Source organism: Mauremys reevesii, linkage group 19, assembly GCF_016161935.1.
Source record: "Mauremys reevesii isolate NIE-2019 linkage group 19, ASM1616193v1, whole genome shotgun sequence".
Taxonomy (NCBI): domain Eukaryota; kingdom Metazoa; phylum Chordata; order Testudines; family Geoemydidae; genus Mauremys; species Mauremys reevesii.
Genome location: NC_052641.1, coordinates 6,239,078 through 6,255,706, shown reverse-complemented (window position 1 = coordinate 6,255,706; position 16,629 = coordinate 6,239,078). Strand labels below are relative to the sequence as shown.

Sequence of the window (16,629 nt, the reverse complement as noted above, 5' to 3'; positions counted from 1 at the left end):
TGGGTTAATACACAAGGCGCCAGTTGGCCAAGTGAGGCAGGTGTGTTAGATATTTGGTGAATCTGACGCCCTTATATACAGTGCACCCAAGAAGCTCCTGTAGCTCAGACCTGCAACACTCCTTTGCACAGGCAGATAAGGCTACCACAAGGATAAGCCAGGGTGTGAGACTAGCAACGATCGCACACATTTCTGATATTTAACACGCTCCATTTCCACTCATTAGGGCTATTGCCACAGGGTGACATTCCTAATTATAGGCCTGTTGCCTCCATTTAGCATTTCTATTATATTTGTCGTAAGCACACCTGCCCTGAAAGCAGGATGGCGTCTCTCCTATGGGTGAATTATCTGGGAGTCAAAGTTCGGGCGCCACAGCAGAAATGTTATAGCCGGGGGAAGGGCAGGAGCAAGATCCATGCCTGGGATGAATGGGAGTCAGAAAATCCCATAGAATCATAGAATCTCAGGGTTGGAAGGGACCTCAGGAGATCATCCAGTCCAACCCCCTGCTCAAAGCAGGACCAATCCCAAGACAGATTTTTGCTCCAGCTCCCTACATGGCCCCCTCAAGGACTAGAACTCATAACCCTGAGTTTAGCAGGCCAATGTGCAAACCACTGAGCTATCCCTCCCTCCTGCCTGTTGGAGACCAAGCAGCTCACTCAGTGGAGGAACGGGCTGGTCTCTGATGGGCCAGGGTAGAATCGAGGCTCCTACAGCAGCACGTTCTGAGCCCCAGTCGCCGGGAGGTCACAGGAAGCAAGTGATGCTCTGGGCAAGTGGAAGGGGCAAAGGAGTTGGGGAAATTTCTCTGCAAAGCACCACATGACCCCAGCACCTATAAGCTAAACCAGCAAGAGCCTCCATCGCCCCCTGGCAGCTGCCCATCACCGGCGTGTGTGGCTCTGGGCCAGGGCATGACGCAGCCAGCGCTCATCGCTCTACCCCCACTTCGGGCCATCAGTGCCAAGCAGCCTGAAAGCCAGTTTAGGATGAGCTCCGTGGCATGAAGCTGGCAGACACTTCCCAGCATGCCAGCTACTGGCGTAGGAAGCCTGGCTGAGGGGGAAGGGGTGGGGCAGATTATCAGCTGCGTGACGCTAGCCGCAGCATGGCATAGAGCAGACTTCAGGCTTCTCTGATCCTCCGGGGGGAACGGGCTTGATGCTTAGCCACGCTAGGACCTCGGGAGCACGAAGGCCACCTTGGCACCACACCTCCAGCCCGGTCCTGAGCTGCACTTGGCAACAGCCAGGAGCCAGCAGCCTTTTGTTCGGACGTCGGAGGCTCCTAGCTGACACCTCGGTTATAATGGGTCAGACGGAAAAGCAAAGAAACTGACCAGCCCCCGGCCTGCTCCTCCCCCAGCTCCTGTCCACAGAGACCCTTCCAGTGATGGCAGCAAGGACAGGAAAGATGGCTCACTCCAGAGTCAGACCCCAAACTGAGGCGGGAGCTGGGGTCACTTTCATGAGTTGCTGCCCCCAGAGGCTGATTAGAGCCTGAAGATGCCAAGGAACAAGTCCACAAGGCCAAGTGCTGCTCTGCCATCGCAGCGTGTGATTTTTCAGAGGACATTTGGTCGGCGTTAGTCACCTCTCTGAAATCAATAACGTGGGCCCAGATATGATTTCGCATGGACGCCGGTTTTGGTCAGTGCCTGCTGCTTCCATCATCCAAACAGCTCTGAGCTCTTCTTGGCCACAAGCGAAGGGAGCAGCTGGGAGACAGGATGGACATGCTCTAGGTGTGCATACGTAACAAGCCATAGGTCAGAATGAACCAGAGGCCACCAGTGTCCTAGGTGGGCTCGGTAGGTAGCCAGTTACCCGGACCAAATGCAAGTGGAACCACAGTAGAGTAAATCTTTGTACTGCGGCCAAGCTAGCAGCAGAGCTCCCTCTGGCTGCCCACCCAGCAACAAGGAGGAAGAAAGCCCCACTGAAAAGCTAAACTATCAAGGCATGATTTTCAGAGGTGACGACTGATTTTTAGGTGCCCAACTTGGGACGTGTCAAAGAGGCCTGACCTGAAGTGCTGAGCTCCCTCTCTCTGGAAAAAAAACACAGGCTCTTTAAGATGCCTCCAGTTGCACTCCCAAAAATCACCAGTCACCTTTAGAAATCCTATCATTACAGGCCCCAGCCAAGATACTCCATGGTGCTAGCAGCTGTTCAGACACCTACTGAGAGGCAGACTAGACTCTGCTACCTCTCCAAGTGCCTCGGCTTTAATTTCAGGAAGAGGCAGGAGGAGGTACCAAATAAATGAGAACCTCTTTGTTCCTTCGTGCGCACTGGCCAGTGAAAACTCCTGCCCCAATTTCAACCCCTGGGGTTAGAAAGCAAATCCTGCTAACACACAGTGATATTTACAAGAGGGGAGAATGAATAGCTCTGTACTGCACAGTTGTTCTCCGGCTTGGTAACTGATTCCCCATTTATAGCGAGCCCAATGCTTAAATCTCTCTACCCCAAATGCTCCCATAACTACCCAAGCACAAAGGAGACGTATAAGCCGATTAGCTCTTCTAATGCTCTCATGACCCAGAAGATGAGCTGTTTTAAGCAAACCTTCCCCACGAACTGGTTTCCGTGCTGGAGCCTGTGGAAGGAGGTGAGGGAAGTTTTTCCAAACCAAATGCATCGCAGAGATGCCGGGAAGGGGCCCCTTTTTGGCAAGAGCCAGGCATACAGAAGACTAAATTGCCCTAGGGGAATTATCCAGGACATACCTGCAGGGCCAGAGTAGGCAAGTTAGTGCAGAGGCTGCCACCAGAGGAACTAGCTACTAAGACTAACGAAGAGCAAAACCTCAAATACCCCCCAAAAGCAGAAGACTCGACCATTTCTCTCTCATGAGCCATAACCTGTTTCCACCTAACCCAGGTAGAGTTCACATGCCTGACAGGCGCAGGCCCTCTGGGGAGAAAGGCAGCATTGTTCTGTGATCTATGCTAAGATGAGCTCCATCTCCCCGGGGATGACCTGCCCCGTTCTCCCAGGCCGGGCAGCAAGCTGAGCAGAACCATCAGCCTCGCACTTGTTTTCTCATTTATTTCCACCTACCCTCCCGCCTTCCAGCAGCTGTTGCTAATTTACTCATTCCACCCACCCATGCTCCCTCTAGCAGCTGCTAACTCATAATTTACCCTGTTCATAGAAAGGTGGGTGCAGAGGAGAGGAGAAACCGAGGCGGCATCATCAGAACAAAGAGGGACGCTCCAGGATGCCACCTGGATTCTATGCGATAGGCACAGTGTAAGAACTTAGACAGACTCCTGCGACCAAATGAGACAAAGTGTCTGATCCACCTCTCCGCCATTCGCCCTCCAACAAAGCAGTGAGAGGAGAGGCAGACTAGATGGCCTAAGGGGCTATTTCAATCCCCCCAGGGGCCAGCACAGGACTGTTCTTTTACAGCAGGTTTGTCTAGGGCTTCGTCCAGTCTAATCTCAGGCTAGGGCTTTCCCGGTGGAGGCGACTGCACGATCTTCTGGCTCGCACAGTCAGGGAGGAGCAGAGGAAATGAAGGGAGCCAGAATCATTCTTCAGCAGCAGAGATCTGCAGTGCAGCTCTGGCAGGAGGCACCTTTCCTGATCATAGCACAAGAGCACCCCCCGTTACAGTCAAAGAAGGGCTGCTCTCCCCTGGGCATTGGCACCCTGCTCATCACCACAGAACCTTAATGAGAACAAGAGTTATAAACACACAAGGGGGAAACAGGCCTCCTTGTGGGTCTCTGCAGTAGGGAAGGAATACAAGCTACCAGTTCCTTCCCTGAGAACTGCAGTCTACAGGGCAGTTCATAGACTATCAGGGTTGGAAGGGACCTCAGGAGGTATCTAGCCCAACCCCTGCTCAAAGCAGGACCAATTCCCGACTAGTTCCTTGGCTAAGGTTAATTGTCATAGCCCCTTTGAGTCAATGGAGCTAGGATGATTTCCACAACAGGACCTGCCCACCAGCTGTTGCGAAACACGAATGGAGAAGTAAGAGTCCATATTACAGATGTGCACTGCACATAAATCCACTCACCCTCCATCTGTCGTTCCCCATCCCATCAGGAAGCATTTCTAACTAAGGGGCAGTCACTGGAGGAATTCCCCACAGGGAAAGCATGCACAGGCTGAGAAATGTCTTAGCCAACTTAAGGGAGAAAAAAAAGTTGTCAACTCACAGCTCAGTAAAGGAGTCGTTTATTGCTGAATACACACCCATGCCCTGTCTTTTAGCCTTTCAATTCCAACAGGATCCTACCTCTTCGAGAATACTATGCTCTATAAATCTGCCACAGAAGGAGCTGGGTCCAGCAGTATATTTTGAAAGGCTTCTTCCTGAAATAACGATATATACCCCTAGCTGCCTTACAAACGACAGCAGATTCTAACGGCTGCCTCTTCATTTTCTGCATCTAAACAGCAAGGAGCGCAGCCACATCAGGAGCGAGAATAAGATCTGTCTGCAGTAACTGGGATGTAGCAAAAATACAGAGGTTTAGGGAGTTTCCACGGAGAGGTGGAGATTTAAAAATACCCATAATATGTTAAAAGGAGTGAGAATGCAAGGTTCCCTCTCAGACTAATTCCCCCACTTGGTGCTGGTAGGTATTAGGGATACAGAGCACAATTCAGTGCATAATCTGAAGCTCTGGATAATATGCAAAAAGCATCCAGAGCACCAGGGAAATGGAAATCAGCTAAATTAAACCCATTAAAACTCCATTTCATACCGCCAGGGCCAGAAAGAGTGACAGCCCTTTAACAGAGATGGTTTTGCAGAGACTGGAATCTGCAAACCCTTTCATACAGCACTTGAAGGGGGAGATGAAACAGCGGGGGAGGATGCTGACTACTGCGGCGCAGAGTAAGACTGGAAGTGGATCACAGAGCGCGAAATGCAAGGAGGAGACTGCAGAATAGGTGGCAGCTGGATCTCAACCCGTTCATTAGCTCCTTGGTTTTGAAGCAGACATTTCGTTCTCTGCAGCACTTTCCTTCCTGTTACAGCGAAGCAACAAATCAAATATTAGAAGGGACAGGGTTTTGCTCCCACTGGGTGAAAATGAGGATGATGGGGAAGGAGGGTTGACTTGGGGAAAATATCTGAAAGCAAAGGAGCTCCCATTGATCTTGGGTGTGTGTGTGGGGGGGGGGGGGGGGGAATAAATGTGCCCCTGACTTTTGATCCTCTTCCTTAATGGTCCAGTAAAGGATCTCGATTTTAAACAGAACAAATTATTGTTTTTAATTGTTAGCAGCAAGACGCTCTATTGCATATTACTAGAAAGATGTGACTTTCTCTTCCTATGGAATTGTGGGATAGTAAAATATGGTCTGTCCTTGTAAAGGGAAATCTTGCACACCAAGTTCGTACACAAAAGAAGCACCAAAAAAAGGACAGGTATTTAGACAGGTGGTCAGCGTGCTCGGAGGAGGTGGGCTCCCTTGCCAGCAAACCAGAATCTTCAGGCAGGTTCTTTGAACATTTACTTAACCGGGATCAAATGACGTCCTATGTAGAACGTTAACATTTTATTGTAATTTTGCCTTAATAAGCACAAATAAAATAATTACTTTAAAAATGTAAACAGCGAACCCTGTACAAGCGTATTGTAAGCTCTTCGGGGCAGGGACTTGCTCCTTCTATCTGAACACACTAGGTAGACATGGGGTAAGGAGTGAAACCGAGGCACAGAGAGGGGAAATGACTTGGCCAAGGTGCACCAGCGGTCAGAGGCCAAGCCAGGAACCAGAATCCGGGTGTCTCTTGACTCACAGTCCAGTGACCTAGTTGCTAGTCCCACAGCCTGTACCATGAGCCTGTTGCGGTTTTGTGTGGGATTAGTTACAAGGTGTCGTGTCTCCAAGGTAACATATGAGAAGGAATGAAGAGTTGAGTTGTACATACGTCCACTTACTCCCTTCCTCTGCCAGGGAACTTGCTGGACTGTAGCCAGAACGGCACGAGCAGCACAGGGTTAACCATGAATTATAGCTGGCAAGAATTTCACCTTGGAGCCTGCCTGTCTGGGTGATCCCTGCAGCTTTCTTAAGAGCCACTCGCAAGTCACTCCAATTTCACAGTCCTAGCTCAGGATCAGTTCACCCTGCGGAGCAAAAAAGCCAATGAAAAGCACGGAGAAAGCCAGCTCCTCCACTCCATCCTAACAGAGCTTGACGGAGTTTCTCCTCTGTGCACTGCTTCTCGGAGGTAAAGGAGTCATCGGCAGAGCAGCCCCCTACACACAGTGCTCAGATCACTCCTCTCTCACGTTTGCTCAGCTTGCAAGTCACAGTGAGTTATTTTCTGACAACCACTTTATTGCCTAGCAGGGTAATTGTGAACGCACCTAGACAGACGAACTGCGGAATGAGCAACGAAGCGCTCGCTATATGGCAAAAAGAGGAGCAATTCATTTCAACCTTATTTACCACAAGTCTTTTAACCTGTTAGGACTCCACAGAGCTAGAAACTTTGGCTTTTAACACTTCTGATGTCAGTATTAACCCAAGACTGCAGGTTCCCTCCCCCCCTCTTTTTTTTTTTTCTTTTAAAAGCCCAGCAATGCCAAGTCTGGTTTTGTGGAATGACTTACTAGATGGCCGGGTGTGGATTGCGAACCCCCAACCATGGTAGAAGGGACAGGGCTTCAAATCTGCAGATTCTCTCCTAACTCTTTCTCAGAAGTTTAAGTTCAATAGATGTTACTAACCACAAAGACAGCCTAAAAAAGTCTCTTTCCTGTCAATCAAGTTACCCCTGCAGGATGTCTGATGCCATGACCTTACCTGCACTCCATGAATGGTTCCAGGAAAACAGGTCAGGCAACAGCTGAATTTGTTATGTAAACAGGAAAAAAGCCTCTTTTGAGACATACATGTCAGAACACAGCCAAAAAAAGGAGCACAAACCTTAATTTCTTCCTCCCTTTCAGCTCATCCCAGTAAGTGGCTGGCAGAGTCCAGTGCTGAGGCTACGGTCTCAAATTGCTATGGTTACTGGGGGTTGGAAGTTCGCCACAGTGATCTCCCCTAAGAAGGGAGTCTCGGGTTTTCAATCTCCCCACTCCCAGGCACCCACTCTGAGCTCTCGCCCCAATAGCCAGGCACAACCAGGGCTCCCATCGTAAGTTCCCGCTGACAACAGCCAGCTTTGCCGCATGCACAACCCTCTCACTGGGGAGTCCCAAGGCTCTTCTCACTAGTTATAGGCACTTAGATGGCCCCCAGCACCACAGTATCTGGGCATCTCACAATCTTTAATGTATTTATCCTCAAAGGAGGAGGGGAAAGGAACAATCCTGGCCTCAAAGTCCTTTCAATCTAAAGGAAGGAATATTATCCCCATTTTACAGATCACTGAGGCACAGAGAAGAGACTTGCCCAGATCACACAGGGAATCAGAGCCAGAAACGTGAGCCCAGATCTCCTGAGTCCCAGCCTGGTCCATTAAACATAAGGCCAGTCTTCCCCCTTCACACACACACACCTTCCTCAGCGACAGAACTGGACCTTCACCCCCCAGGCATCAAGGGGGAGGGGGAGGGGAGAGACTGGCATTAGCATCTTTGCCCCTTGCAATTAAGGTACAAAGAAAATTAAGGCAGAAAAACAGAAAACAGAGTCTAAAAATGGGAAGACATGTTTATTGTAAGACTTTCCTCCTTAAAATGCTCAGTTCCCCCCTCCCCCACAGAGGAGTTCACACACCACAGGCTAGTTGGCCACTTCCCTGAGTCAGGGTAGCACACCCCAGGAGGCAGAGGACATGGCTCACAGCTGCAGGAGCTTGGTTCAGCCTCACTAGACACACAAGCGACACACCTGATACAAGAGGGCAGATTGCAGCAGGATAAAGGCCAGGCCTTTTTTCCCTTTCTCTGGTGCTTTAACATCAGGGAGAGGTTCTTGTAGGTCAGTCAAGGTGTCTTTACAAGAACAGCCCCGCAAACTATGCAAATGCAATCCTGGGTCTTCCATATTCCTGACCCGCACCATGCACTCCACTGAGTAACACCCACGTCCTGTCAACAGCACCCTCTCTTCCCAGGGGATGGCTGGAATTTGAGGGCCGAAAGCATTACTGGAAAATGGCCCAAACACAGATGGATCTGCCCCTAAAACATTAACCCCCCTCCCCCTCCATTCACTCTCATGAACATTGAGTCGAGTGAACCAAATCACGGCGGGCAACCACTCTCTGTCCCAGAACAGGCATCATTTCCCCTCCCCAGCACCTCTGGAAGCACAGCAGCAGGATTCAGTTCCCGGCTCCTTAGAGCTAAGATCAAGCGTAGTGTCTGACTGCATCCCCCATCCCATTCACATTTACCTGTTGCTCCTATTACAGAACTAATCTGGATACTACAAGCAGCCAGCCAGCCATGCCCTAAAGCAAACATGGGAGGCACCTGTTACCTGAAACCCCGCCCAAGAATGAAATGTCAGAGTCAGAGCTGCTCCCAGGGGTGGTTTAGAAGTTAAATTGTTTTAAATCACCGGGGGAGGGGGAACTTATGCAGAAGTACCTGAAATTAATCAACCCTCTGACACTTGCATGTGTTTGTGGTTTGTGCTAATCAAATCCCTAAAGAACCGTCGCCAAGGAAAGTGAAGGATACCAGAGTACTGTGTTCCTTTGTCATTCGGAAGACAAGTCCCTCCACACATGCTGTGCGCTATTAGAAAGAAGTTCAATGTTTGTTGTTCAGCAGAAGCTCAGTAATTGGTAAAATAACCAGGCCTCAGATGGCAGTTTCAGAGAAACAGGTTTCTGTTTAATCCCCATTTTCTGCTGCTGCTCTGATAAGGCTGCACACTAACCCTCTGAATTTCACTTTCCACTGATAATCTATTCATGAGGGTTTTTTAAAAACACTACATCTTAACTTAGAGAGCACCTGAGCAGACATTTCCCCCTCCCCCAAAACGCTGGGCAGTTTCTATACTGCTATTCCAAAACCTGAGGGCTACAGAGAAACAGACTGGAATTACATCTGCTACTGGGAGAAAGCTCTGGAGAGCAGCCAAGACACGGGAGATGATGTATCCTCCAGCATTCTCCCTCCCATGCCCCTCCCATTTTTCATATCATCCTTTGGCTGGTACAGTTAGGGCTAGATTTTAAAAGTATTTAGGCACCGCTGCACTCAGTGTTGCAACACCTAACTGATATAGGAGCCTAAACAGCATATTTTTTAAGGGATTGATGTACTTCAAAGCCAAAATTCCATTGATAGTTGATGGGATTTAGGCACTTGGGAGACTAAGTCACTTAAAAAAATGAGACAGGCTCCTCAATCAGTTAGGCATTGCAAGCTGTGCGCAACACCAACTAAATACCATTAAAAATCGGGGCCTCTGCGTTTTCCAAACTCAGCTGCGAAGGATCATCCCTGAACACGATGAACATCTGAAGACTGACTATCTTATTCTCTCCTTTACCAGCCCATCACCCTCCATCCATGCCACCGCTGCTTCTCCTCACATCTCTGCAGGACAGTGCCCATCCCTCCAGCACAGAACGACTAGACAGGACAATGATGGGTCACTTAAGACTCAGTATAGAAGATCCTACAGGAGCGCACTGGCACTGTGAAATGTCAGTGGACACTCCCTGGATGATGATAAAGCTTTTTATGTACTTTTGACTGATGAGACAAACTGCTTCCATTCCACTCCGGGCCAGCGTTAGACTCGCTGGGGCCCAGGGCAGTAACTAAGGAGCGGGCCCCCACCCTGCTGAAGCCAAAGCCCGAGCCCCGCCACACATAACTTAGCTTTGCGGGGCCCCTGTGGCATGGGGCCAGAGATGACCGTGCCTGCCGAGAGTGGGGAGAGGGCAGAGTGAGGGCATCCAGCTTCAGCAGTATAATTGAGCATGCTCAATCCATGTGAGCGTGCTCAGTACAAGCCAAGCAGCAAATCTGTGGGGTGGGGGGGAAGCACATGACCCCACATGTCCCCCCACATTCATTGCCTCTGCATGAGGCCCCGGACAATTGCTCTGCTTGCTACCCCTGAATGCCAGCCCTGATTCCACTGTAAAAATTCTGTGTCTCATCAACCAAGGGCACTGCCTTTTTGTTGACTTTCCGTCGTCAATATTAGCCAGAAATTACAAACACTGTGTACAGGTTTGGCATGTGACTGACGAGCAACCTACTGAAGCCAGAGAAATCAGCACTTCCACAGACAAAATACATGCACTCTTGGAACTGAAGCAGCTCTCACAGGGCTGCTGTATGTCATTAATACACTCTGAAATTCAGAGCCACGGCTCTGCAATCACCTATCTATTTTTTATTCTATTCCTACGCGCTGTGCCACAGCCTAGAAATCAGTCACTGGGTTTTTTTCAAATGAACACAGCACACACATGAATGTCAAAGCCTACAAAACAAGCTCCTTCACCAAACTTGCCACTGCTGAAAGACGACAGCCGAGGTGACAACCTTGGGCAAAAAGTCCACTTAATTTCTTTAGGGGGAAAAACAGGGGAAGCTTCTTTTAATCATTGTAGCTGACAATTCTACTCTCCCAAGGTGAGTAATTTCAGTGAGTAATTTTGTTTTTTCCTTGAGTACATATTGTGTTCACGATCAGTCGTCACAACACAGGGTGGATGAGCAATTTTTGTGCTTGGGCTGGCACAGCTCAGCAAGACTGTTAGCTCATTGTTAAACAAAGCTACATTACAGGCCATGCTGTCAGGCTCCTCCCAGCTCAAGGGTCTGACCCAGCGCTGGATGAATACTCTCCCGCTAGTCTGAAAATAGATCCATGGGTACAAGCATCGTACACTATTTCAGCAAACAGAACCACCCAAGTGTAAAGATTTACAGCCAATAGCACTAACTGCCAGTGACTCCTGCCTACCTGAACACATTACTAGGAGAACACGGTTTCTCACCTGAAGCCTCACTTTAAGCTAGTCATGGGGAGAGGAATTATTTAAGCTTAATAACAATGTGGACACAAGAACAAATGGATATAAACTGGACACAAGGAAGTTTAGACTTGAAATTAGGCGAAGGTTTCTAACCATTAGAGTGAAGTTCTGGAACAGCCTACCAAGGGGAGTAGTGGGGGCAAAAGACATATCTGGCTTTAAGACTAAGCTTGATAAATTTATGGAGGGGATGGTATGATGGGATAGCCTAATTTTGGCAATTAATTTGGCAATTGATCTTTGATTATCAGCAGGTAAGTATGCCCAGTGGTCTGTGATGGGATGTTAGATGGGTTGGGATCTGAGTTACTACAGAGAATTCTTTCCTGGGTGCTGGCTGGTGAGTCTTGCCCACATGCTCAGGGTTTAACTGATGGCCATATTAAGAAATTTTCCTCCAGGGCAGATTGGCAGAGGCCCTGGAGGTTTTTCGCCTTCCTCTGCAGCATGGGGCACGGGTCACTTGCTGGAGGATTCTCTGCAGCATGAGGTCTTCAAACCGCAATTTGGGGACTTAGATAACTCAGACATAGGCTAGGGGTTTGTTATAGAAGTGGATGGGTGGGATTCTGTGGCCTGCATTGTGCAGGAGGTCAGACTAGATGATCATAATGGTCCCTTCTGACCTTAAAGTCTATGAGTCTATGAGTCTATGAGAACTCTTATTTTTATTAAATTATCAAAGGCATGGCTTACAAAGCCTGTGAGAAGTAACGGACACGATTACTGTGTGTTTATTCTCCCTCTGCATAAGTCACCTTCTGCGCATTCGAAGGTTAGCTGGAGGGCTGCAGGGTCTGATCCCGCATGCATGGACACTTCCTCCACTGAGGAATCCCATTGGGATTCCAGAAAGGAGGAGGGTCCAGCATGTGAGGATAAATATATAGGATCAAATCCATAGGGAAAGTCACTAGCCATTCCATTGCTACATTAGCCCACTTCATAACGACCAGCGCACCATGAGGCACTGTCCTGGCCTCTGCGCAATAAGAAAACAGTGGAGATGGGAAGAAAGCAGCCTGAGCTGGAACATCTACACTGCAGTTAAACAGCCCTACGGCCTGAGCCCTGTCAGCCCGAGTCAGCTGGCACCACTGCAGTGTAGACATCCCCTAAGTGTACATCTACACAGCCACAGCGGCGAGCCTCCCAGCCCAGGCTGACGGACTTCGGCTAGCGCTCTCCAAATAGCTGCGTAGACAGAGCTTTAAAGCTGCGGCTAGTCCCTCTCCGTAGCCTTCAAGAGCCCGAGCTCCAGCCTGAGCCACAACTCCAGAGCGCAGTCACAGAGCTATTTGTAGATCGCTAGCACAAGCCCCGCTAAGCTGAGTCCTTAGACCCTGGATGGGAGGCTCGCTGCTGTGGGCTGTGTAGACATCCCTGGAGGGCCAGATTCTGCCCCCCTTCTTCCTGCTGGATAGTACCTTAGCCCACAACTCCGAGTCTGGTCCTCATCAACTTAAGGATGTCAGAAACAGATCCATACGCAGCACTGGAGAGCACAGACACCACTAACACAAACACTGTTGTATAAACCCAGATTCATCCCCAAACACCTTACACGCACAAAGCCCCCTATCTCAGGAATGGGCATACAGTTTTTCCCGTGTAACCTGATTTTTAAGAAGTTCTACCAGTTTATACTGGTAAATTCACAACTTTTTAGTTAACCTGCAGAGGGAAATATTGGCCTTCTGTTCCCACGAGAGCCCTGTGGAGGCTAGCAGTATTCTGTCACTGGTTAAATCTGAAGTCTTATTACAGATCTGAAGGAGTTTTGCCTTGTCAACAACACGCTGGATGGTCCTCTCAGGGCAGCTCCTGGACAAACACTGGTCAAACATTCAGAAGCCCTAAACTATTCATATTAAAATTCACACTGCTTGTGTTTTATATTAACTTAAAAATTCTTCATACTGTACATTAACAGGCACCTCTTCCTGGTCACACACAGCTATGCAAACATCCGTATTGTCAGGAGCTTTCCTGGTTCTCTGAATAGATCCACACACACGAGACTGAAGCAGCTAGGTTCACTGCCATACTCCGTTCCAGCTGCGTAAGCACAATCTCCTCTCCTCTACGCTGGGGACTGAACACAAGGCTTGGGAAGGTTTATTTTCAGCTTTACATCGTTGAGGTTTAGATCATTAATTACTAACCGTGTCGTTTAAGATTTTAGGGAGGGAAACAGCTAAACCCAAGACTTGTTCACCATCCCATTTCTCAGCCATCCTCCTATAGGCAAAGGGGACACAAATTTTCCAGATATGGGCATTTTTTGACCAGCGCTGGTGCATTTCTAGTCAGGAGCCATTGGCGTGCGGAGCCATTCCCACTGCTACAAAGAGGTTTACAGATAAAACGATCCTGGGAACAACAGAGCTTTAGGTTCCTGGTCCTCAACCCCCCCCCCCCTTTCCCAGGCGCCGTTGCTCTTGTCTGAATCCCCATGGGGAGGGATGATCCCACTGGGGGGGGGGGGGGCTCTTGTGTCCTGAACAGAAGCAGGCAGCTCTGAGCCGCCTCTGCTGCTGGGTGAGGCGGCAGCTGGTGTGACACTGCACAGCTGAGAGGGGAGCGCGGGGACGAGTTCATACCAGAGCCCTGCTCCAGCTGGGCTTCAGTGCAGCCCCCTGTCGAAAAGCACCTCAGCCCCCGGCCATCCCCCGAGCCAGCCCTGCTCCGATGTGTGTTTAGCAGCCGACCGGTCCTTCCCGGGGGTGGGGATGGGGGTGGCAGCCTGCGCCCGCGGGGGGCGGACAGGGCCCCCCACACACACTCTCCTGCACCAAGGGACGGGCGCACAAGAGGAAAACGACCACCGCCAGCGCCCCTCTGCAAAGCCGCTGTCCTGCTGCACCCGCCCAGCCCCACTGCCTGCAGCCTCCCCATTAAATCCGCACCGCGGTGCCCTGCAGCCTCGCCCCGCGCAGGGCAGCCGGGCTCTCCCCGCCCGGCCTCTCACCTGGTTTGCCGGCGCCGGGCCGCAGCAGGCAGGCTCCGAGGACGATCCCGGGGAGGAGGAGGGCTCCGAGCCGCGGGGCAGGCGCTCTCCTGGCCGCCACCATCCTTCAGCAGCGCCGGGGACTCATTGCAGCGGGGTCCGGCCGGGCGCGGGGGCGGGAGGGGAGCGCGGCAGCTGCAGCCGGAGCGGCGAGAATCCGTGTGCCCGGCGGGGGCGGGGGCGGAGGCGGGGGCGGGCCAATCCCGGCGCCGCCCGCACGGGGCTGGGAGACCTGGGCCCACCCACCGCGTTGGCCACCGGGGCGGGCTGCAGGGGGCGGGACGGGAGCAGGTGCCGGGGCAGCGCTGGCCTGGGAACCTGCCCCCAGAGCCCCAGATCATTCCTGCCCTGTCCACCCCCGCCCGCCCCGGGATCACCCCCTGAACTGCTGCCCTGGGACACCGGGGACCTGCCCCCTGACTCCCTGCTGCCCTGGGACACCGGGGACCTGCCCCCCAACTCACTGCTGCCCGGGATCACCCCCTGGAGCTGCTGCCCTGGGACACCGGGGACCTGCCCCCCGACTCACTGCTGCCCGGGCTCACCCCCTGGAGCTGCTGCCCTGGGACACCGGGGACCTGCCCCCTGACTCCCTGCTACCCGGGATCACCCCCTGGAGCTGCTGCCCAGGACACCGGGGACCTGCCCCCCAACTCCCTGCTACCCGGGATCACCCCCTGGAGCTGCTGCCCTGGGACACCGGGGACCTGCCCCCCAACTCCCTGCTACCCGGGATCACCCCCTGGAGCTGCTGCCCAGGACACCGGGGACCTGCCCCCTGACTCATTGCTGCCCGGGATCACCCCCTGGAGCTGCTGCCCTGGGACACCAGGGACCTGCCCCCTGACTCACTGCTGCCCTGGGACACCGGGGACCTGCCCCCCAACTCACTGCTGCCCGGGATCACCCCCTGGAGCTGCTGCCCTATGACGCTGAGGGCTGGCCCCCAATGCATTACTGTGTTGGGATTTCCTCCCTGGCCCTCTGTTCTCCAGGGACACTGGAGACCCAGCTCCAACTCACTGATGCATGGGAACACGCCTAAGGCACTGGGGACCTTCCCTCCCCACTCCCACCACCACCACCACACTCTTCACTGCCCTGGAATCATCCCCTGGCTCTCTGCTCCACTGGGAACCTGCCCCCCCAACTCATTACTGCCCTGAGATCACCCCGCTACCTCTGGATCTCTGCTTCCTTAGGACACTGCCCTCTTCAGCTGCCTGTACCCAGGGGCCTGTGCTGTGCTGGCTCCTGGACTCCTCTCTGCTCCTATGGGACCATAAAGTGCTGGAAACCTGCTTCCCTCCATCCCCAGCCCAGTGGGGAGGGGTAGGGAGAACTGGGCAGGTGCCAGGGGCAGCATTATTAAAAGAGACCCTGCATCAGAAAGGTTAAATTACTGTAATTAACGTTACCCCTTTTTGACCTGAGTGACTAGTCAAATTTCAGGGCTCTGGGGATGTTCCAGCTGGAAGCAGAAATTGATGGAGTCTGGTATTTTCTTTGATGCAATCTTGTTTCTTTTACAAGCAGTGTCCCAAGTCCTGCTCCTCAGAACACAGGAGGAACCAAGAACAAAAGCAGCAGTTTCTTGGATTACAACCCCAAGGCTCTTTAGCCAGCAGACCTAAAAGCTCTCTCGAGCTTTTCCCAGGGTCGCACTGGGCTCACCGGTGACTGCTTCGCTTCCTCGCTTCTTGCCTCTGCCTCTCTGCATCCTTGTCTGTTTTCAGTTTCTGTGTGTTCTCTCTCTCTCATCGTGTGTGTGTGCGCACGCACACGTGCACACATGCACGCACACACGCGCACACACACACACAAGCTCCTGGGTGGGTTCACACACGCCTTTTGTCAGGGCTTTGCTTATAGCTACATTAGCTGGAGAGCGAGTTCACACCTATCAGTTTCAATGGGGTTTTAACTCATACCCCAGCTCGTAACATTAATTATTATTATTATTGATTATTTTATTGTACTATTACGGTACCGCTTAGGAGCAGCAATCCTGGGCCTGGACCCCAGTGTGCTAGGTGCTGTACAAACAGAACAAAAAGAAAGCCCCTGCCCCAAGGAGCTGACAATCGTATGCATGCTGTTCTGGTTCCTTGTGATCCTGGTGCATTGGGTAATATTGCCAGCTCTCCACTGAGGTGGGCTGGTGGATAGCGGAGGGAGGGAGTGTGTCTGTGCTTGGGCAGGGGCTTACCACCAGGGTCTCTGGCCACTTCAGGAAGGAATCTCAGGGCCTCATTGTCCTCTTGCATACACCGGTGTCACTCTGTTATCATGCGGGATGGTCCTGATTTACCCCCTAGATACAAGCAGGATTGGACTTATTGTCTCCCTTGCTGGGATTCAGGGCCCCCTGGCAGAGGTCTCTGGTGTACCTTCCCAGCACTGAGAGCTGGGCTTCTCAAGTTCTTCCTTCTGCCTGGTGCATGTGCACTCAGGGCCCTCTCTCTTTCATCAGCCCAGGGCAGGAATTAGAAAGGGGAGCTGTTGCGGGCGGGGGAAGAAGCTGTGGGGGGCACGAGTGTCTGATCACTATGGCTGAAAGGCTGCTTGCCCAAGTAGTGACAGCCTGCTGTGCTTATCTGCTAATTATAATATTTAGCTCTTATTGTTTTCATAGCTAGATCTCAAAGCACTTTACAAAGGTG

At 51.6% G+C, this 16,629-nt stretch overlaps 1 protein-coding gene across 1 annotated transcript in view; it reads right to left on the bottom strand.

Moving 5' to 3' along the window:
- NPDC1 (neural proliferation, differentiation and control 1) overlaps positions 1–14,133 on the bottom strand; it is a 117,541-nt gene extending 103,408 nt beyond the window's left edge. Inside the window, exon 1 of the mRNA XM_039507121.1 lies at positions 13,928–14,133. Coding sequence (XP_039363055.1) covers positions 13,928–14,030 — 103 coding nt within the window. The 5' untranslated portion in view covers positions 14,031–14,133. The remainder of the gene's footprint in view (positions 1–13,927) is intronic.
- Positions 14,134–16,629: the final 2,496 nt, after the last annotated feature.